This window comes from Opisthorchis viverrini (assembly GCF_000715545.1).
Source record: "Opisthorchis viverrini unplaced genomic scaffold opera_v5_32, whole genome shotgun sequence".
NCBI classification, from domain to species: domain Eukaryota; kingdom Metazoa; phylum Platyhelminthes; class Trematoda; order Opisthorchiida; family Opisthorchiidae; genus Opisthorchis; species Opisthorchis viverrini.
Genome location: NW_008751687.1, coordinates 633,385 through 656,987, shown reverse-complemented (window position 1 = coordinate 656,987; position 23,603 = coordinate 633,385). Strand labels below are relative to the sequence as shown.

Sequence of the window (23,603 nt, the reverse complement as noted above, 5' to 3'; positions counted from 1 at the left end):
GGAATAGCACAAAACTAAATTGACGTGACATCTCACCAGCCGAAGCCTGTTGATAGTGTTTTGTGTCACACGAGCGCATAAGACGTAGATTTTGTCGCTTAACTTCCATTTTGGTTTGTTTCTTTTCCAAATATGTTCCGAATACCTTTGAATTCATTCGATCTCACCTTTGGCCGTGTGCAGTCGTTAAGCGTTCACTGGAGCTTTTGTTTTCAAACCCGATGCAATCTCTGTTGCACGTGGAACTTCAAGACATTATCTATGCCTTATCCTTTTCATCCAACCTTAAAGGCATTCAGCGGTTCATATCAGATACCATCCAGTCAGCCCATCGTCTAGGTTATGTCAGCACTTTACGAGGTCGCTTGAGACTACTGCCGGCATTGGGCGATAAGGAATCGGGAAATTCACATGCTCAGCCACAACTAACTGTTCCTCTGCTGGTCCGCAATGGCCCTTTGCAAACCCAGCAATACTATTCTATCGCCAAAGTAAGTTGACTTCACTCTCTTATTGCTTTTATTGACCGAACTTGTTAACACACCTAGCTCAAACATTTTGTTGGCCTTCGTACGTCACAATATTTGTCACCCATACTTACTATTAGGCCAGCTTGATGATCCGTATGGCGTTCTCATAAGTAAACTATCCTCATATCCCAACCTACAGGCGGAGCGACAAGCAGTTAACACAGTCATACAGGGTAGTGCTGCTGAAATTGCGAAGGCCGCCATGCTGGAGGTAGACGAAGTCTTGATGTCCAACGATTGGCATGACAACTGCCGGCTGGTTCTTCATGAACACGATGAACTTGTTTACGAGGTAAGTAACTCTATTTAACCCCGTGTGTTGGTGTGACCGGCAAGTATCATCTGAAAGTGTCTACGTGCGTGGATGAAATTACTCAAGTCTAGGACCACTAGAAATCCAAACATCGTGCTGCCTGCGTGCACAAGCACAAAGTTCCCCTAGTGTTACAGTTGTGAAGATGGGCAAATCCGTACGCATGAGTTAGCAGATCTGTTGATGGTGCGATGATAGCTCCTCCGGCCAATTCCACATGTGTAGAGGAGGCGCCTCCCATGCAGCAGAGACAGGATTAGCAGTGGAATTTCGGTAGCTGGTAGTTGATCTGTTTCCGAACCTGGCAATGAGCTTGCAAACGTTCGTCGTCAGTCGAGGGGACATGGTCACCGTGTAGTCGGTGTCTAGTGGATCGCCGACGAAACGTGTGCCATCGAATTACAAAGCTCGGCGAACAGACCAACAACTATCTGTGATCAACTCTCAGGATAGACGGATTGATAAATAGCCGCACCCACACTCGTCTTGATTCTGTCTTCTGGTAAACGTATGTGGCATAGTTGTGACTATCGCAGTTCAGAAGCCCGTGTGGAATAACGAGCCGAGTTCAATAAACTCATTTCCTTGCCAAGAACGCTTCCTCTTGAGAAACATTACAAAATGTCGAGATATTTTTTTCTCTCTTTAGGTAAGCATAATAAAGATTCTATTGGTAAGCTGTCATTGCTTGCAGTTAGCAGAACTCATCTTTCAAGACACGTTAATGGGTAGACTTTACCTAATAACTTCGGATTTTCACTTTTCGTTCAAACTGCTTTTTACACTCTCTAACTGTCGGCCCCGACAGTTTCACAAATTCCGTTATCCATCAGTGTACCTACTGTCCTATCATACTTTCTGGTCTCCTGGACGAACCTTACTGCCTCATTTAGGTCCCGAAAACAAGTGCTCAGGACTATCCCACTCAGCCTTATGGTTACGAAGCACTTTGCCACTCGCAAAACACTCCCCGCCCGATTGTATCTCAGGTCATATTGATTACGTACACGCTATTCAATTAGACTTCACTTACGAGAGCCTCCACCCACTGGAATCATGTGTTCTCCCGCATATCCTGGTGTATTGTTGACCCTGGTTCAGTATGTGATCCGCTGTTATCACACCTCGTCCTAGATACCCCTTTTGTATTGCACTTTACCACTTGTGTCCATGATACCACTTTTATATATGCGCTGCGAGTTCATGCTGGAAATTCACCTCCCGGTGTGTATGATATTCTTGAATTAACTTGGGTAAGACGAGGGAGTGCGAAAGCGGAGGAAGAGAATAATTGGAAAGCAGGCATACGAGTGATGATTTCGTAGCCCTCAGGGAAAAGCAGACGGCCGTACTGTAGCTGAGGGAAGCGATCCAATTTACGTTCCCAAAGGACAGGAAAAATAGTTGCACACATGACGAACATACTTTGCGGGCCTGCGCCAAATGTTTGGATAACTTATTGATCTACCCGATCCCCAAGAACTGTACCTAAGGCATTCCAATGAACTACACCGAACAGTGCGTTTATCCATTCAGTATCGAAGTTGCTTGGGTTATTTCACGTCTGTCCTGAATGAGATGCTCCATTTAATATATGGGAGCCGCCGGAGAAACCAATATACCACCATCACTACAAGTTCTGACTCACATCTCCTCGTCACTACAGCAATAAAATTGAGAAAACTTTCCTGCTTCAGTGGGCTTTCATAACTCTTAGTTTCATTAACCTATGCAACCTTTTACAATACGTGCTCCTTTTTTAATAAGTGCTATGCTTCAGTTTATCATTCCCTTCATACATTCCTGCACCAAGAGAAAACAGCAGCCCGCGGGGCGACGATTTAAGCATTTTGGCAACCCAATGTACCATGATGGAGTACGCCGGTACACTGCCCAGGTTGGATAACATATAGAGTTCTGGTGTACCGTAATGGGCATTGGACCTGTTTGATCCTCAAAAAAGTGGACTACTCTGATGGTCCGACGCCGCCTCTCCGTCAGGCTTTCGAGCCAACAGCTTTGGTTAGCAGCTCTAATTTTCTTGTCCAAGTTTGGGCGCGCAGTCAGCCAACATACAACCATGAGGAACAGACAAAAATAATCGTTCCATGTCGGCTGTCGCACGGTGCCGTCAGACAGGTCGTCTTACTTATTACATACAACAGGGCAAAACAGCAAAATTATGCCGCTGCTGGTGTCCCTAAAACCCAGAAGCAATAGTTTTTTTTCCGCCAGCGTAATTCATGCTTAGCGTCGTAATAATTACCCCTTCGACTGATGATTGGCTCTGCTCATCGACAGGAGCAGTTTTCTGCGACTGTGCCACTTCCCACCGCAGTAGTCATTCGTATTTACGTTGTGTCAATGTCTGTGCAACCCATGCTGTTGTCGGGTCCCCCGCGGATCGCTTATTATTAGTGCACAAGCAGTCGTTAGGATTGGCGCTACCATGCAGACTTTACAGCAGTGAGGCTTGCTGGAAGCCAAATAAGTGTCAGTCTTGGTCTCAACAGTTAACTTCCTTTGAGAATCATCCTAATATAATGAACCTCCGTATTACCTTGTAGGTCGTACCAGCCTCCCTTGGACCTGTTCTGGGTTCACTGATTCGTCACACACTGGCTCGAACGAGCCAAACGCATGGGCTGTCTGTCCCGCTTCCAGTCAAGTTAACAGCCGGTCGTAATTGGTCAGAACTTGAGGAAGTCCTCTGGCCAAATTCCTGAGATTGCTCCGTATGTCTTTCACCCGAACTGCCTTTCCTGTTTATTCCTCTTATCACTATATGCAGTGTATATTATTGTAAGATGGTGCCTTACTTTACACGCACCAACGTATTAATCTTGTCGTTTTGGATCTTTTATTTTTTATTTTTCATGTAAAATGAAACACAAATGTATGATTTTTCATCTGAATATCAATTCTGTGGACGTCGTATGGAACGGCTTTTGCTCACGTGGCCTTCAGGATTATTCTGTCTCCTCGAAACTAGGTCGCGATTTATGCGATCAGACATCCGGTTTCGTGTCACTGGTATCACGTGATTCCCGTGACTACCTTCAGTGTCTGACTAGACGTTCGATAGATCGTATTAACTAACTATTGCGGCTTCTGCAGATAACGACAGGAAGACGACTGAAGATGAAGCGGATCTAAGTGTATTCCTTTTGCGTATTTATAGCAGCCTGTTGTCCAAGTGGACATCGTGGGATCAAACAAAAGTGGATAATTCACACTCTGAAGGTATGGCGGCACTCAAAGTCGGGTAAATATTCACTAACGGATCCGTTTGATATTCAGGAACCACCTTATGCGCAAACACAACCTATCAGCCGGGACTTTCGTGAGAGTTACACTGCCGGTGATCCCCGATAAGGCCAAAAAGTGCACACCAGTTTTCAGCACGGATCGGCTTAATTTACAGGATGAAATCTCCCTACATTCCTTACTCTGGGTTTGAGAAAAAGCGATTGTGACATGTAATGTACATTTACAGTTAAGAGAGTAAAATCTCGTTTGACGAGAAAAGTAACCACTCATAAAATGAAAAGAATCAAATATGTTTGACACAAGAGTTTTCTTAAAGTGATGATAAAAATCAATGTAACCCGCGCCCACCCGTTATCCAGTTAGCATGTCGTGTGAATCAGAGCAGCCACACGTTTACCTTGCTCCACTTTGGCGTTATATGTTGTAAGGGCACTCCGACTGTTCTCTACAATCAGCTCCACCCCAGGTAGCTTTTCGCGGACATAAGCCTGGGTGGACTCCGGTACTTGCAACACGTAAAGGACACCACGAGTGAGCACCACCGTATCTGGATTATATGCGATCAGTTCATCCACATCGGTCGGTTGGATCCCTCCCATATGACCAGTCCCCGTTTCAGCCCAATCCCAAGCACGGCTTCCCCCTGGCCATAATTTTGCATCTCGATACGTCACAGTCTCGTTGGAATTGATTTTTCCATTCTCTGTGGATTCCACTGTTATTGAGCCCCAAGACATGTTGATGATGCGTGGAGAAACCTGAGTCATCTTCCCCTACGTGTAAGCTGTGAGCTGAAAGAAAACATGAAGTCTTTCAGACCGGTAGAGTTTTATGGTACAGTTATGGGACGAACCGTTTCGTCGGTCTTATCATCGATCTCGCATCAGGAAAACTGCACTCGTGTAGGTAAAATTGACTGGCTTAGGGGCACGCACGCTACTGCACTCAGCTCAGTTAGGTTAAACTCACTTCAAGTAGTCTGTCACGAATTCAGAAATTGCGTATACATATCAAAACTGAACCGAAACAACGAGATCGGTTTATTTCGTATCAGTAAAATTACACATTACTAATTCGGATAAAGTTCAGTAGCCGGTGTGAGATCTTTCCCAGGATTCCCCTGATTTCCAACACAGGTTGTCGTACAGCGCCGAGGCGAAGACACTTCTCTATCGTGAAGGAAGACGGATCACTCATTCATTTTTCTCTCTAATACTAGCAGATGGCCTAGAATCGAATCCCACAGAATATGTTGCTCCACAGGAACACTGTCCAGGAGATAGGTTAGCAACGAAGATGATATGTAATCAGTCGGAGACAGACAGGTAACTAACCAGGTCCCACTCGCTTGAGCTAGACTCGTAAACGCAGGTAGTGTTTTTCCCCGCAACGGAGCTAAGGCTATAAAGGTCGCCGGATAGTCGCACGCCAATAGCTGATCAATTGTCATTAGTAAACCTCGATGGCTGCTGGTATCGAAGAAACAATCGGCAGCAAGGACCAGTTGAAAGGAATGCCGGAAGTGATCGGGAATCGACAGCTGTTCGGTGGACTGAAAATGAAGAGCATGTTGGAAATAAGGCTAGGTTAAATCGTAAGCAGTGTTGCACAGAATTGCCACTGCTTATCGAAAAAAAATTAGACGCCGTAGACTATTTATGTCATGTTCCGTGGCAGTTATCCGAATTCTAGTTTCGACGCCAGTCTCCCATTATTTTGTCATCATCTTGCGGATTTCCGAACATGTACTGTATCGCGCACATAAGACAACCTACCGAGCAAACGACCTACGATTACACTCTGAACAACCGACTGATCGTTTCCTGCGGTAAGTTTTTGGGTCCTACTTGGTTGTTGATCTATTCGCTGAGCTTGGCAAAGGTCATCACCAATCGGGGTGACATCGTCAGTGTGCGGTTCATTGGATAAACTTCCTTATTCTGCCCGTGCAGAAGACATTATCTAGATATTCCAGACATTATCTAGTCACTAGTGACTATTCGTCCCGGAAATAGCTTCCGCGTAATTAGGTTGGTCAGCTCGGGATCCGAGTTGCACTGTGGTCTTATTCCCGTGTATCTAGTCTGCTCTTCGGGTGTTCACAATTCGGTAGTTCTGTCCTTTCGTTGTGATTGGCCTGTTCCTTTTTTGCCGTGGTCTGGTTCCGCTCCACTTGATTGGGCTATCATATTAACTATTTTTAGTAGCTTTATTTAATTCGATTGTTAGTTTGATTGTCGTTAAGCTGTTTGATTATTTGTGTGGTCCCGAGCCCTTCAAGTGAAGGATTCGTTCGTAGCCGCTGTGATCGGGTCGATGTCGACGAGTTTGTTGATCGATTTCTGTACTACGCCCTGGCAAATTCCAGCTCCCGTTTTGTTTTGTCTGAGCAAGTATTTGGACGTCATCCCAATTGAAATGAAATCCTCCGTCTTCGTGAACTGAAACAAGTGACATTAGGTTGTCTTCCGCTAGCAAGCTTGTGTTCATGTATTCTGGTGGCAAGTATTCGTTTAGTCTGGCCAGTGTTTGTCGCAGTCGTCACATTGAGGTTTGTAGATCATGTTCGTCTTGTTCATTGTATCTAGTCCTCCCTTTCGTTTCGGGAAAGTTCTTCTAAGCATGTTTACAAACTTGAAGGCGATTGTTACTTCATCCTACCGTGAATGTCTTGCAGTCACTTCCGCGACGAAGAAACCAACAACCAGTCGGCACAAGCCAGCTACCTATATTCCACCTCATCGCCAGCTTGAGTCCTGAGTTGAAGCCCATGACATCAGTGACTCACAATTACAAGCCGTAGTGCCACATTGGTGGAGATCGCTTCTAAACCCTGACCGACAATAACTCATTCTGTCGCGACAAACGAAAGCCTATTACCCTCATTTTAGTAGTAATACCTCTGCCAATAGATTCATCATGGTCGACAGCGACGCCAGTTTTCAACGATGAAAAACAAAAATCCGCGTTTTGTGCGTCAAAATGCAGTAGTCCTCCGAGCACCATCAGGAGGAACGACCCAAGTGGTCTCATTTGAGTGACCGTCTTCCTACGTGAGGCATGCTTCAACTGTACGAATAAGTTATAATGTAGTTGCCTCGAATTTTGATAATACAACCATGTACTGGAGCTAGTGAATTAGTAGTGACCCTCCTCTATAACACCTGCAATTCAACGAACACCCCTGTATGGACTCTTCAACGACCATGGACACCGCCATCATTAGGAAGCCACCACCATATAACAACCGCTAACTGGAATTACATCACAGACTCGCGTTTGAGTCCAAGTTTTAGCGTGAATCTACTGTGATTACCTTCATTCCACTATGGATGCTTTATCCAGTATCGACTGTCCAGAGTAGTGTCGAGTCAATACAATTATAAGGAACCTTAGACATCGAGGAGCATGATATTATTAGGTGCATGTTTGTAACTAATCGGTTGATAAGCAGAAGGTTATACGCGTGTTTCCCAGAGGACAGTACAAAAGCTAGGTGCACCTTGGGTTACATAAATACGATCCCAAAACACAAATAGGTCAAAATTTGGGGAATGGTCGTGTTGATATGGCTTCCAGTTGACTAACACTTTAACGTTGATATCCGGATAACCAGAGGGACTTGACGCTCTGCGACTCCAATACGGGAGTGTCACGTGCGTCGTTCCGGCTGTTGTGAGCTGAGCGGAACTGCGTTCTGACGTGCGCGTCTTTTCAGGATGTGTGTGTGGTTAACCGTGTTGTGTCATGATCTACGTGTCGGTGCAACGAAGGTCGAACGTCAAAACAATGATGAAGGGTTACAAGGCGTCCTTCAAAAGGCCACGAAACCGGAGTTGACACGTTGTTCATCACGGTCGTATTCATGTCACGATGCCGACGCGTGATTGTGAGACAGACAAAACAGGATGGGAAGAGTAGAAGCAGGTGTGAAATTGATCGGAAGGGTAACCGCTACAATTACCCCTTCTCTCTTTCTCATAAAGAGGGACTATATAGGGGCTGTAAGTATGTGGGATATCGTCCGGTACAGACGAAATAGGATGGAGATAGTAGGTGCAAGTGTGAAATTGGTTGGTAGAGTCATTAAACGGAAGGGTAGCTGTTACAATGTTGCAATATGGACTTCAGTTCCAAGTTCTGAGTAAAGACGAGGATTCACCAAAGCTCCATTTTTTTAGTGCTTGGTCCCTAACGAGGGTCTCGTCACAAGCTTCAAAGAAACGGAAACTGTAGAAGTTTCGTACTGTACAATGTGGGACCTAAATCACTTGGTGAGGTCAGTGCCGCTATTTTTCAGGCACATGAAAACCCAAAGTACGAGTTTCGCATCCTCCCTTTTTTGCGATGGTACGTTACGTCAGTGAGTGTTCTTTTGTTGGGAAGTGACCTTTCTAGACGTATCAATTCCAACATTAACCTCACGATACCGGAGTGGTGGACGAATGTATATTTAATATCGTGGATATTTGTAAACTACCAGGAAGGTCAGATTCCTGAAAGCAACTTCAGAACGCCCGGAACCTACTGCTCCACTAAAAACTCAACAGGAAAGCCGGCAAGCATCCAGGCTAGTCAGTCATCAATCAATTCAGCAAAATCTGATGAGTGTTCTTGCACGCCACAGAAGCACGACCGAATGTGATCTGCGTTCGGGCATTTCATAGAGGCACGATCCATGTTGACGGGTGTTCACTAACGCCTATCAGACAGCCTGGATCAATGTCAGAAAGTCTCCATTAAATGGCGTGGGGCCGTTGTAACTTTTGCTCTCGCACGCACTCATGCTCTCGCACCCGCTTTGTTAGAATATAGCTATTGTGTTCCCTTCTGTGAGTCTTTTTTCTGCAGCATTAGGCACTGGAGCGGGTCAGCAGCAGATACCACAGACTGACGAATCAGCAGATATAACATAAACAATCGGTAGTCAGCTTTGTTTATCGAAATGCCGATTTAAGTCGTCATGCCCGTAAATTTAAGACAGGCATTACCGCATCGTCATTATCAAATCGTTCACATGCATCCTCACATAATAGAATGGATCTGTGGATCGCCGTTCACAAATGTATCTAAACAAACCAGGATGGTCAAATTCCGTTTATTGATAACGGGCTTGTGCTTTTATTCAGACACACGTACCCGTGTCTGTGTATGGACCCACAATCCCTGTGTGGTTAGCACGAGTTTGTTTGTCCACGCTGGGTATGGATACGTTTCATGTGGTTGTGCAGTGTCCCACATCCGCTAATGTTGAGTCAGATCCTCAATTGACAGGATACTGTGCTATTGTAAACAACTTCATTCAGCAGTCTGATGCTAATTTGTGGAGGATTTTCGACGTGCACCCCAACATTCGGAAACGCCTAAAATTCAAAATGTTTGGCTCAGCACCACCAAAATGGATGCCAGAATCACAGTAAGGTATGTGTATGCGTACAGCATTTGCAGTACACATTTCTAACCTCTGGACAATTAGTGTCGGCCAATACCAACGACATTCTAGAGGGGTTCGCCTTTATTTTGCCGGGTCGAACCATAAATCTTGTCTTTGGGGTATTGATACTGTGTTCTACACAGATGGTCTTCGTATGGTGCTGCGTTTCTCAAGTTAGGCTCGACTTTGCTACCAAGTTTCTGCATCCCAGTGGATTGCCAAAACGGAATTTAACCAAGGATGACACTGAATGCCACACTGACCTTCTCAGTACAGTGGAGTATATTTCCGAAGGATTGCTGTAATGGTTAAGGTCCACATAGCTGAAAATCACGGTTGGAAACATAAATCACGTTGGAAGAAACTTATGTGGCTACTCATGTGCCTACTTGGTGTATGAAAACCCAAAACACGAATTTTACATCCTGGTCACTACTGGTAGGAAAAAATGCTCCCAAATTGAACACCCAAATCTCACGGAGTCCGGGACGAAATTGTTTTGCGTGAGGGTGGGCTCTTGGGAAGAGCTACTGTACTTGATTTTCCACGTCAGCAGTTCATGAGTTCCCCTTTTACATGATGTTGTTTACTACCTAGTATGTTGACTGTTTTTTTGTTTGTTCAATCATATACCGCTTTTATCAACCAATCATGAAAAAAAGCTGAGTGAGGTTTGTTTGTTGCTTTGCGTAAAAAATACTGGTAAATTCGGTCGTGTAGCTAAAGAAACCATACCGAGCATAAGTCAATGCGCGCAGCCTTATGATAGTGTGAAAAAAGCACTGGTGCGGAAATGTCCACTAGGATGTGTTCTGTATTTATAAAAACGTCTTTTTGGTACGCAGGAGGCGCGAACTTACTGACCGGGATGTCCCTGGTTCGAACCCGAGTTGGGCATCTCGACTGCTTATATCCATGCTTGGGCAATCTGGCAGTAGCTCAGCCTACGTGCTTCATTCGGATAGCATGTCAGCTATACATCAAGAGGGTGTTATACACGAAAACAGTAAGTGACTCAAGAAGCATAAAGTAAACTAATATAGCAGTGTACACCAGTGCAACCAATCAAAGCTTTTCCCTTGTGCAGAAACTACCAGCGCTATTCAGTTTATTTTTGTTGATAATTTGTTGTCATCAGCTTCTATCGTATGATTAAATGTAGTGTTATTCGCTCCTCCCTAGCACATTACACAACTTTGTTATCTTTCAGAAAACATAAGCGTGGTTTTCCGAGGCAAATTAAGTGAGAACACTTGCGTTTATTGAGCGGCACTGATTGACATCTATGTCAGCCAGATCCTCCTCTCACTAACGACTGATGATGCGTTTTACTTCCACTGCACCGTTACTTGATGATTCCAGCGCCCCATAGTTAGCGGCTCTCGGTTGCTCTACTGGCATGTTGTAGACCACAGTACCATAATGCCTTCTAATTACCGTAAACCCCAGCCTGGATAGCCGCTTGATCGCCTGATGCGTTGTATTGATCACTGTCGCGTACAAGCGGTCGAAAGTGATACTAAGAATACAACTCATTTGTCAAGGGCGAGTGAAGAACAACCAATGAAATCTGTCTCAACGAAAAACGGTCATTCCACTGGCAGTTACGTTCGGAGCTGGTTCTCCTAATAGCATTCATACCTGAATTGTTCACGCATCGCCTTTATTTTTCGTAAGCTGCTTGAAATCTTTGTCATGCGGTCAAGTTCACCCGACCGAATTTTCAGTCAACTGTTCACCGACCAGTGAGTTGCTCTGTTGGCCTATCCACATGACCGGATGGAAACCAACCGGAAGCAACCAAACAAAACAAGCGTACGTTCACTTTGCAATCTAAGCTCGTTGTTAGCATTGATAGATGGAGTGCACGAGTGATATCGACTGAACTACCCACCCTGGAGTGCGCCTCATGGGCACATTTAGCCAAAACTAGGATGAATATTGACTTTCAGTGGTTACTGCTGCGCGAGATACAGCGTTCAAGGATGCAGCATGGTTGCTACGGTGACTCAAGATGCTTGTACAGGTCACACCTGAATAAGGCTCAGAGTGCATCATTCCAACAAGTCCATTTTCAAACAAGCGTTCTATCCTCTAGGGAGTTCAATCACTGCAGAGTTACTGACTGTTCAGTTTGATTCACTTCAGAATTCTGTCTAGAGAAAGCTCATGTGGACGGGACAATGCACACGCAATCATTGTTTTGTGCCTCTGAGGTAGAAGCGAACCACGATTTACAGCGTAACAATAGGACGCAGGCGGATCTACTCTGCGGATACACTGCACTTTGAAATGAGGCTCAGAAATAACAATTATCTAGAGAGGTTTATAGCCAAGAATATGTCTGAACCTCCAGTTCAACCGTTCATCACAACCGTTGAAAAAGGAGCCAATCTAACTGCGATTTGCTTGTTTCCATCGCTACAAAGCATATTCCGGACTACAACTGTGCGTGTATGGTGTAGATAGCTCAGTAGTTAGAGCGCGGATTTACTGACCGGAAGGTTCATGGTTTAAACCCGACCCCTGCCTCTCGACTTCCCCTGTCTAGGGCACCCGAACGAAGCACGAGGGCAGAGATACTTTCAGGTCACACAAGCTTAGGCATAAGCAGCCGAGAAACCAAAGTGGGTTTGAAATACAGACCATCCGGTCAGTAAGTGCGTACCATAACCACTGAGCTGTCTCGAACTACTATTATCCCGAAAGGCCAGAATGTTTCCTTATCTTGACAGAAATCAATGTCCCGCGCAGACGGCTGGAAGACGGGAAACTGAGGTCAACTGGCAAACATCTCAATATTCCCTCAAAACGAGTGAGCTTATCTATTCTAAATTTAGCCTCCACAAGGAGGAAAGTTTCGGCGAGTTGATCATGGGTGATCCTAACAGCATCGGCTCAAGGTCACCAAGTTCCACCGACGTAGTGCGAAAACTAATCGTAGTTTCAGGCGATCAGCATCGACACCCGAGGTCACCTTAACTAACAGTTGCATTCTTCACACAGTGATAGGAACAGTGGTATCTCGGTTAATTCAGCGTTAAGCTTGCACAGCATACGCTCGGGTGTAGACGATACGAGTGATCAAGCACCTCAAGCTCGCAAGGGCTATCAATCCGAAAAGGCGGATTTCGCACTTCATCACCAGCTATAAATAGCGTACATGCTGTACAGTGGTTACAGCTGCCACACTTGTCCACTGACGATCTGGGAAAACAAGGGTAGATAGCTACGCAATGAAGGCAGTAGTTGACAATTAACACGTGGCCATAGGCCTACCCGTATGATCGCAAGGTGACAGTCACCATATAGCAACGTACCTCAAGAAAACACCAGCGAAACTATCATGCACATAGAACGGGTAGCTATGCAACTGTTTTGCACAGTGAACCATAATTATCCACATGACATATAAAATCTGAGACACACGGCCAGACATAAAAACAACACCGGTTTACCTGATTTGGCCAAACCAATTTCGCGACTTCGAACTCAGTACTTGTGTCCAGCCTGTCGAGTCGCCCCAAATGATATCGGACCACCCTCATGAGGTTCTTCACGCATCGATCGTTGCCATCAGATAGCAATATGTAGTGTGGTTTCAGTGATGAAGGGGAGAGTGAAACACTCAAGCCAACCGCACCGGACATACCAGCACCCAGTTCGCATACGCGTCCCACAGATACATTCAGACGACTCCATAAAACCGGATAGAAATGAGGCACCAAGAAGACGTGTGCCAAAAGAAGCTCGCTCAACCACAAACGAACATTCCCCGTGTTATCAAAGCCAGAAAGAATGCGAAGCCGCTCCTTCAGATGGCGCGCACTCTCATCGGCCCAATACAAAGACCTGCCTATATTTAGGCGCAATGTTCTTGATGTACATTGGATCCTGGATTGTTGTGGATCATATGGCGTCAGTTCAATCCAATCACTGGAGCTTAAATTCTGTTAAGAAGATAAAAATAACCACGAAATAATCTGACCAGTAGAATGGCTGTCTCAACGCAGGGAGCATACACAAGAAATAGGTGTAAATGAAGAGAGGAAAAGCATCAAATTGTTCTTTCGTTGAATCCGAAATACAGACAGATTGTGAGACCTAAGTCAAGTGAAAGGCTGTACCAAGAGGGACTTACTGAAAATGTCAACAGAAATCCCGTGGAACGGACCCACACACTGACTCATGCACTCGATAGAGCATAGCCGACGAGGAATGCGTAACCAGGTCACCTTGCGCGAGCTTCACGAACAACTCCCATTCTTAGTGGTTGATTGCCACATTTTAAATTTAATTTCCAAAAGTGTTCGTACACTAACAATCGGCGTGGGGATGTAATAGCCTATCAGTAGCAGCCGGCCAGGTGGCAATGCCGGAAAAAATGTTTTCTATAAAAAGTTGCCAGCACCAGCAACCCAAACGCGCCTCTGAAGAACTCGAAGACCAACAGATTGCTCAGAGCAAACAACTCTGTGTACCTTGTAACACAGTTTTACATGCACATTTTCATGTGTCCATCAACAAGGTCAGGCAATACCTGGCAATACCTACCTGTGGCAAGGCTCAGTGAAACTCGGTTAATTACAGCGATCTACTGACGGCTGCCCGAAGGCTTAAGATGTCCGTCACGAATAGACTGGACCTCACCATGGTGACGGTTTGTGTTTCCCTGACCCATTGAGCAATACTGTGGGGGGTCTGTTCGACACTCAGTCTCTCACACCATGTTGGTCACTGGTTGGAACAATGGCCCTCCATGTTGGGGCCAGGAAAATGTGTGGCGACTTATTCTATAAAAATGATAATGTAATTGCGTTTCCCGCCAAATATCGCTGCCTTTTTTGAGCCAAAGGTTTTAATCGGGGACTCTAATTGACCCCTTGTCAGGTACACTGAGCAATTTGTGACGAACTTCCGATGAACTGGCAGCATAGACGACGTGGTGAGGACAAACAGGCCGTGCATTTCCGCCGACGATCATCCTGCATACGAAGGTCCTCAAGAAACGGATGGAAATCCCTAGTTAACATACGGGGACTTGCTCCAACTAATAGAACACCTCGAACAACCAAGAGGATATGACAAAGACGCATCAAATCCCAAGGTCTAGTGGACTTCGGTGGAGCAGCTGCTGTAGGGAATCCTGTGTTTCGTTTTTGAGCCATAGAGAAGTGTTTCCTCTTTAGCGATGATGCCGTTTTTCATCCCAATGGCAAATTTCACATAACTTGGTATTGAGTTGGACAATTCACGTCGTTACAGTCCTATCGCATTCATCAAACAGCTGGTATTCTTTGCCTAAAAGTCATAGGACGAATTGTTCCCTTAATATCACGTGAGTGTTAAGTCTCATTATAATTTATTGTTGTCTTATCATAAACACCAGTCGAAACCCCACATCCGGAGGAGCTGAATCAAATCAATGGTGTTTGATTCCAACAGTAAGTACTCCACCACACTACGCCTAGAGTGTACGCCAGTATCTGAGCGAAACATTTGGGGACAGGTACCTCAGCAAAAAAGGACCGTCCAGATCGCCGTGCTTGGGTCCCTAAACCTCTCTTTGGAGCTGTCTACAAGAGCCGATCAAGAATTCTTCGTGGACGGGGGTCAACTTAAGCGAACCCGGAGAAAATTGTAGCCAGCTGCTATACAGATGCCTTTGTGCAAACAACACGTTGATAAGGATTTTGAGCATTTCCTTCATCGACCTGTGAAATTTTTGTTCACGTCCTACCATACGAGTAAGATGCTTTTATTCAGAGAAGGGAAACTGCGGCAAACCTAGTCGGGACCTTGTAAATATCACTATGGATGCCGTTAGATAAGCCAAACCTGAGTTCAGAGATCGTATTCGTAACAGTGAAACTGGATGTATCGTCGGCGTTTCCATGCAGTCAGTCGATAAAGCAAATGAGACATTTATTAGATGATAATTAACTAGATGCTTTGTAGCAACCGCATGAAGTCTGGCGAAGTAAACGTATTGAGGCCGGGGAGGCTCCTTTCGCAGCAAAAATAGACTGCAAATGTGACCAAGCCCAATTCAATGAACACTCTGCTAGTTAACCAGAATTAATTCGGGTGATCGATGACTCACGTTTACGCGGCAAAGCAATAGAACCTGTCATATCCTCAAAAGTTTATATTAGGGACTTAAACTTAATGTTTGCTTATACTGCACAATTACACAACTATCCAACTGCTTGATTGCGAAGGAATATCCAAGCCAGCCCGTGAACTCATTTGCAGGAGCAAAGTCTCACTAGGGACACCAAGTACCATCAATCGGGAGGGCCCGAATTTCTACTGAAAGTGTACTGTCCGTTTCTCTATCACAACCAACATGGTTCACCTTGAGCACATCCCACCGACTATGAGACTGTGTGGGTGTCAAACTGAAACGTACAGAAATGAACATGAAAACAGTTTATCAGCGCTTGATGCAATGCTACTGCTCACTGTTATGCCATCATGCTTAAGCGAACACGGACTTCAGCTAGTCGCCGATCTTATTCCTTCGGGTATCTATCGGATATACAGGCTCGCATTCGGCTCTGTGCAAAAAGCGTGTTACAAATATGCCCAAACACCCATTGATCCAACCGCTGCTAACTGACAAATCTGCGTCGGATGCCAGTCAACAGTACATAGTTCATGTTAGTCTGTTATGATGTAAGCTGTCTATGCAACATTGGTGGTGAATCCGAATCCAGGATACACGAAATGGCCCAATGGTTAGAGCGCGGATTTACTGATCGGAAGGTCCGTGGTTCAAACCCGACCTCTGCATCTTGACTTCCCCCGTCTAGGTTTGGGCAGCCTGGCAGTATCCCAACCCTCGTGTTTCCTCCAGTTAGTACAGCAGATAGTCGCCGGAAGGGTGTTGCAGCTGAACGAACGAACAATGAACACATTCAATTAGGTATCGCAATTCATGAGACCGCTAATATAAACTGGGACCCGGAAAACTGTCGGGGTAAACCATTGAGTAGTCGACAAAATTTTCAGAAGTATTCACGGCTTCTCGAATAACGCATAAATGCGAAGGAAGTCACTTGAATCAACGGGACCACGGAAAATCTGGTCCTTGTAACAACATTTTTGTAGGCATGAGTGATTTTTCTATCCACTTACAACAATACATACGGGAGTACCACCATTCAGTCAGTACAAATACACTATTGTACTCACAGCTGACGCATAGCATAGGAACACTGTAATCATGAAACTCAATTGTCGCGCATGTCGAATGCAGTTAAGACGTAGCTATGCTTTGGGTATGAGTGGCCTCATGGGCGTCCGGTATTCCATACATGGAACATGTGGTGAGTAATGGGTCAACATTCACTGTAACTTCGGCACAAAGCGCTCCTTTGTTGATTCCCTAACAGGAGCAAAAAAATAGGGACGAGCCCTGTTGGCGATTTGGATACTGTGGTCAATAAATCAATGTAATGTAACTTCGGCCATAATGATGCCGAAATCTCGCCTTGTTTAGAGACCGACTCGGAGAGATGTGCAAAGTAAAGCCACCTCGTCGGTGTTAACAGCAGATTGAACTGAAGTTTAACGGCATCTCTCGTTTACGATATTCTTCAACTGAATGTGTTGTACAAAGACCACCTAGTTTTTCAACTGGTACGATATTTGAGAGTTCACAGTGCGTATGCTTGATAGAACACGCCACTTCACTTGCAAACGAGCGCATTTCACCAACTGTGTACAGTTTGGGGTTTAGGTAGAACTTAAGCTTGGTGGTAACATAGGGACTACACCTAGCTGATGAGTCCGAAAAGCCAAACTAGTCTAGGGCCCTCAGCAATGTTCAGCAACCTTATGAGTAGTGTCTCTTAAAGAGAACGACTATACTTCCTCGGCTGAACACAAACGGCTCGTTGATGGCGAGTGTGTTGCCCAGGTAATGTCCGGCTACTAGGGGACATGCAATTAAAAAACCTAGTCGTTCAGCTGATATATTCACTAAACGCAGAAGCGCCTAATCTGGAAATAACACTTCAAGCACCTCGTTTTTTAAATCGTCCTGCCACTTAATCTGAATGAACTCTGACGTTACACCGTCCCTCATAAAGGACTCCTTTTAAGAATCTTCCGGAACAGGTAGCATCATATACCGACCCTGTATATGATGCTGGTACTTGCATAACCTTGATGATAAACGAACTCGTAACACCTACAATTAGTTTGCTGAGATAAAGGCATACATAAAGTGCGACGGACCATGTCGCACTCATCCAGGAAGTTCATTGATCTATTCTTGTACGTGCATTGATCCAGCTATTTTAAACGAAGTAGTTCGTTGGAATTTTCTTCGGCAGGATAAAGGTACCCCTGGGACGGATCCGCCGACTTCCGAATGTTTATTTTTTATGTACCTAAATTTCCATCTCAGCATGCTGGAGCAATATCCTCTTGAAAACAGCTTCGGCTGAAGTGGTCTCTATCAGTTGCGGATTTACGTGAGGCAGCAGTGATTGTACGAAAAGGTCACTAAGGTCAGTGTTATCCATCACTGGTCTGCTTTCTAATCAACAGAGTAGGTAAGATTTATACGCTCCCCTCAAGCCTCCCGAGAGTGCCTGCAGCTGTCGCACGATTAAGGTCAAACTTGCCATCGCCCGGCCTAGTTTTAGTGGGCCCTGTCACAATGGGCTGGCTACAATTTGCTAACCTCACTGATAGACCCGGGAAGAAACTTGGCACACTATTTCAACGTGCGTGATAAAAGCACTGCCTAGGGGAAAGACCACATTAGATCGACCGATGTGCTGGAGCACCCGAGTAGATAAAGTTGGTTGCGGAAAAAGAATAAATTGAAAGTGATAACTGAAGCTTGAATCTTTAAGTCAGTCAAGGGACTGAAAGAGAAACGGCTTCTAGCTTATTGATCAGACAACACCAGCTGTTTTGTGCTAACTATCCAGCTACAGTGATGCCTTCAACACACACCCCTTGAAGACGGGCTGTTTCTCAAGGGATAACAGCACATCCATAGAGTTTGTGATTTCCATCTATCTTGCGACGTTACTCCCGAAGATATTCACGAAATCCAAGCTCTTGAGGAAAGTGCAACACATATGGTACGGAATTTCGGACGACGTATGCTTAAGACGCAAGCTCGTGCTGGCCGCACGCGAGAGTTATGTTTCTGAATTCGAGGGATCTCAATTGGAGAAATACAGAGTAAACATTTAGTCGGCCGTTTTCAGATTCCATACAATCAATTTGTTTTTCATGACCAATATGGAAGACCACGGTTGGATGTCCACTGGACCCTTTTTGGATATGCATCTAAGCTTATTGGGACTTTACACCACAACGTCTAATTTTCACCTCTGATCGTTCATCGGTATCCAATCAATGAAAATCATTCAGCTATAGCATCCTTCTTTGGCCTAGCTACCATGTCAACCGAACGAGGCGTGAGAGCTGAGACATTGTCTCACCGCTCACGCTCTGGCAGAAGCAGTCGAGCTGTAGAGTTTAGATTCAAGCAATTGACTTGCGATCAGTAAGTTCGCGTCTTAACCACTGAGCGATCTCAAGTTCAAAAATTATCATAGGGTACTCACCCCTGGTATGTGCATATCGACTCGTGGCTCAGTGGTTAGACAGCGAATTTAATGATGGGAAAGTCCATGGTTCCAACCGGGCCTCTCTCTCGACTTTCCCTGTCTAGGTTTGAGCAACCTGACAGTATCCCAGCCCTTGTGCTTCCTTCTGGTGGCATGGCAACTAGGCAACTGAAGGGTGTTACAGCTGAACGACTATTACTACTATGCTCCAACGGCTACTTGAAACATCTGACCAGATCCTAAAAAGACTCCCCATCATAGGTATACCGTTTCGATCATTCTTCTGTGACATTTCGTAGCTCTCGAGCGAGATATTGCTTCTAGCAGATTCCAGTGGCGATCTCGTTGTCAGTTTCTATCCAGATTGCCTGAATGCGTGTTTGTAGGTGTAGGCACCTCGCAATGATTGTAGTAAGCCAGCACTAAGTCCCTTCCCCTTCTTTTCTTCACAATAAGGCTTTCAATTAAATCACGGTTGTACGGCAGTGAAACAGCGGCGCTGAACACTGATGTTGTACTGTCGATGGTGGTGAGCTCCCGAGCACATTGTTTGTGATAAGTTGTTTTAGATGATTGTTGATGTAAGGAATTTTGAGAATCTTCAGTTGGGATTTCGTTCTGTATTTGAAGCGTCTATACTGAAAAGCCGAGGAACACTGTACAGCTGTTATATCCTTATTCGGGGAACACGAGCAGTGCGCGTCTCACGAAACCCTAGAGAGTTTCAAACCCGCGAACTCCCGGCTACTAGTTTGGGTACTTCCGGCATCATAAAGTCGTTCTTAACAATCCAGTGTACAAAACCTCAGCATGGAGTGAACGCAGGGCTTCTGAAGACGTCATGACACGCCGCAGAAGCGTTTGAAACCCGATCACTTTGGAAACAAAACTGCATGTCCCCATAACAGATAGCTGACAAACCCCACCACCAGCAGCGCGTTTTAGTTATACGATGGTTCGGAACTACCTGAAATTCACAGATGAGTGACTGTACAGGATATACAAGTGCGAAACTGAATAGTCAATGCAGTGACTCACAGTTTTAGTAGAGTCGGTGTCAGGGCACACCAATAGAGGGGATGTTTTGAACAGCTTAAGAGACATTTTGCCAGATATGTGATGTTCCTCGCTAATTGCTTCAAGGCTGCGGTAACCTAAAACAGCGCTCGCCAGAACCTTCCATCGTGCTTTGGCACCCTTCATGGAGGTATCCATCCTGAAGTCAGCTGAAAAACCAAAAGCAATGCTTATGAGGTACTATGGGTTATATTTACGAAATAAAGTCGCGAGCTTCTTTAAGAAGTTTCTACACCTCCAGCAACAGCAACGGCTTCGATTTCAACTTTGGCAGACTAAGAAAATGAGCACCACGTTACCTTAATGAACGACATACCTTCGGCAGACAGGCTACCTGAAATGCAGCCCTGGCGGGGTATGGATTTTGAAAGTCTATTGATACATCAGTTATTCAGGGCACTGCTTACATTCTGCATACACCGCGTTCACCTTGGCGAAATCATCCATATCTGCTAAAAGTACGGTCGTCTTGACGACGTTGTTTAAAGTCAACCCAACTGCCTCAAGTATGGCGCTTATATTACGAATGGACTGACGTGTTTGCGCCTCCACTTCATCTGACACAAAGTTCATTGTGTCCGGATCCAAGCCCAGTTGCCCCGAAACGTACACTGTATTGTTGACTGAAATACCCTGGCTTACATTTTCCAAAAGGACAATTATCATCCCTACCTGTAAGGACCTATTGCTGTCGGTGCTTTACTGGTCTTAATCACCGAACGCGACAAGGAGGACATTGCAACCCGACAAAAACGAACGACTGACAGAGCGAAACGAGGGCATACCAAACTCACAAGCTCCCGGCTTTATAGCCCATTCGCGAGCGCCAAATTGTCAAGGTCAAGGGTGCTGCCATTCACGGATTGGTACACAGGATCGAGGCTTTTGCCTGAGATTCCCGGTATGGTTTTGTTCTTGTCTTTCAGCAGCTGTCGCTCACCTGAAAGGCACAAGTGAAGAAAGGGTGTAGCACTGTTCTTTACGTTCTCACTGCGGGGCAGTATGCTTGCCAGCGCGAGGACTCGCATAAATAAATGTCTAGTAGTGCCTTGAACTGGATTCTAGAAGGATTATGGACAACCGTCGGAGGAAGGTCATTCCATGCAGCTAATCCCCATGACAGTTAATATCCCTGACCCAGGAGTAAGGGACCAGGAACCCATGAAACTGGTTCGGTCTTGTTCTTAGATTGCTAAAATTTATTTACGTTTACCCTGTGCTGAGTTGTGATGTGTCATTTGGTTCGAATACATTACACAAAATTATCACACACAATTTTGCATGTGAGAAACGTCTTATCAGGTTGAAAACATTATTTGAACGAAGGTAACTTTGCATACAGCATTGGTATTTGATGGTATAAATTCGAAAACCGAAAATCGTCACACATTAGTTTTGTTAATATTTGTTTAAACTTACTCGTGGCAGACCATGGGGGCGGAATCCTTATTCTTAGCAAATGACAGTACTCAGCGCTACCTGTCTGCTAAAGGGGTGGCAGACTTCGCGGAGAATTGAGCAAACCCACGTTTCTTCCTTCAACGCACTTGAAATTCTCTGAGAGTACGTGGAAAATAAATGCGATTTTCCAATGAAACTCAGAAAGGAGCAACAACCGGTGATATTTGTCTGAAAAATGTATCGCTGAAGCAGGTCTGCCGCCAGAAATGCTAAGGCATGCAACTCGGTCGCAGCTAGTAAGACTGGGGAATTTCATGTCAGAGAGCACACCGTTGTAATATACACGCTATGGGAGCACCAGGGGACAGTGATTCCCGGAAGGCAGGTGCTCACGACAATTTCTGTGGATGGAAAACAGAAACAAAGCTCATGACCCAAAGCCCAGTAAGCAAGGTTGTACATCACCAATACTTACATATGAATCAATCAAAATGACAGACACCCTATGCTCCACTGTGTCAGGCGCCCGGCGAGGTTCCAGTTCCTCCCTTGACGGTGAGTGTCTTCTTTAAGGGATTCGTCAAACAGGCTCCATTTTGTCGAGGTAACCGCAGTCCAACGGCTCCCTTTTGACAAACTAAAGGATTATGTTTCCCTGCTGAAGTACTGAATCACATATCGGAGGAGCTGCATTATGCAGCAAATAAATTCGGGAAGATGCTGACCAGCCAAGGTGTCTACAGCCAACGCGTCCTGAGCTGAAATCTGCTCTTAGTTCGTTGTTCATGCCTTAACTAATTAAATAGATGGTATGTCATCGGTCCTTGCGAACTTTCGCAAGTGTGGCCAAATATTGAAGGGGGAATCCGGTGATGGTCCCTCAAGCCATGTATGTCTTCCCACATTAAATATACAGATCTGTCTCGAAGTTTACATATGCATTAGGCCTTAAAGCTATGCATGGGACGGCACTAATAACTGGGTAAATTTCCTCAGTAGGCCTGAATATTACGGCACATGTACAAGACAAGATCTGTCTCGAAGTTTACATATGCATTAAGCCTTAAAGCCATGCATGGGACGGCACTAATAACTGAGTAAATTTCCTCAGGAGGCCTGAATATTACAGCACATGTACAAGACGTACGCCTTCCTTGTGACGGCTGGCATGCGAATAGGATGACCGTTCGCGCAGGCCTTTGCGGAAAGCGACCATTTGGTTCGTTTGCGGGAGTTGTTCAGCATGCCCAATGATAGGCTGCGTAGGCAGCACTAAATTGAAGTACTCGCCGTGGATCAACTAATAGCGCAATTTCTGGCTGCAAAGCTGTGTTCGCCTAGGAATTTTCATGCACGCCAGGTTATTTACATGCACGTACGTCCCACTAAAACGCGCAATTTTGCAAACCATCTTCAAACGCGGTCGACAAATTCCACCACTTGGACCGCCCTGGCGATTCGGTTGAGCAAGCAACCAGCCGTCAGATAACACCGACATTAATTTCGTCAATCCTTGATACGCTTCCGGTGAACCGCCCCTGGCTTTGTTCAATATCTGAAGACCATTGTAGATCATTCGCACATGCGCCATACATGCACAGCGCGGGATGGTTCACTTTAGAAACGTCACCAACAGCCATCCTGTGCGATGCTCATAGGTCGAAACGTCCCAACCAGTAGGTCTTCCGGCACAGCTAGATGCTCGAGTGGGAGTACGGGATGCAGGCCAATAATTGCAGTGACCAGAGAGGAATTCGGTGTAATCCTGTGAGAAATATTTGTTTTCGTCGTTTAACATGAAGATATGTACCAAACACTAATATCTCAGGAGCACTGTCCCAAGATTGACCGCTGTAGCATAGGAAATACGTTGTCCATTTTTACCAAATTTTTATTCGATACTCCCAAGCGACCTCAAATGGTCATCAGCTTGGCTGTTACCTGCGCGTTCATTTTCTGGCAACTCATGTGACTACAGT

General features: G+C 45.3%; 2 protein-coding genes across 2 annotated transcripts in view; one reads left to right on the top strand and one right to left on the bottom strand.

The window, feature by feature from the left end:
* T265_02512 (hypothetical protein) overlaps positions 1–3,569 on the top strand; it is a gene marked incomplete at both ends in the record, with an annotated part of 51,613 nt that extends 48,044 nt beyond the window's left edge. Inside the window, 3 exons of the mRNA XM_009166775.1 lie at positions 184–491; positions 670–822; positions 3,411–3,569. Of these exons, the coding sequence (XP_009165039.1) occupies positions 184–491; positions 670–822; positions 3,411–3,569 (620 nt within the window). The remainder of the gene's footprint in view (positions 1–183; positions 492–669; positions 823–3,410) is intronic.
* A 903-nt stretch (positions 3,570–4,472) lies between these two features.
* On the bottom strand, positions 4,473–21,047 carry T265_02511 (hypothetical protein; the record flags this gene model as incomplete). Its single annotated transcript, XM_009166774.1, has 4 exons — positions 4,473–4,880; positions 13,006–13,497; positions 20,185–20,372; positions 21,018–21,047. 3 exons carry the CDS (start codon positions 20,359–20,361, stop codon positions 4,473–4,475), a joined length of 1,077 nt encoding a protein of 358 aa, XP_009165038.1.
* Positions 21,048–23,603: the final 2,556 nt, after the last annotated feature.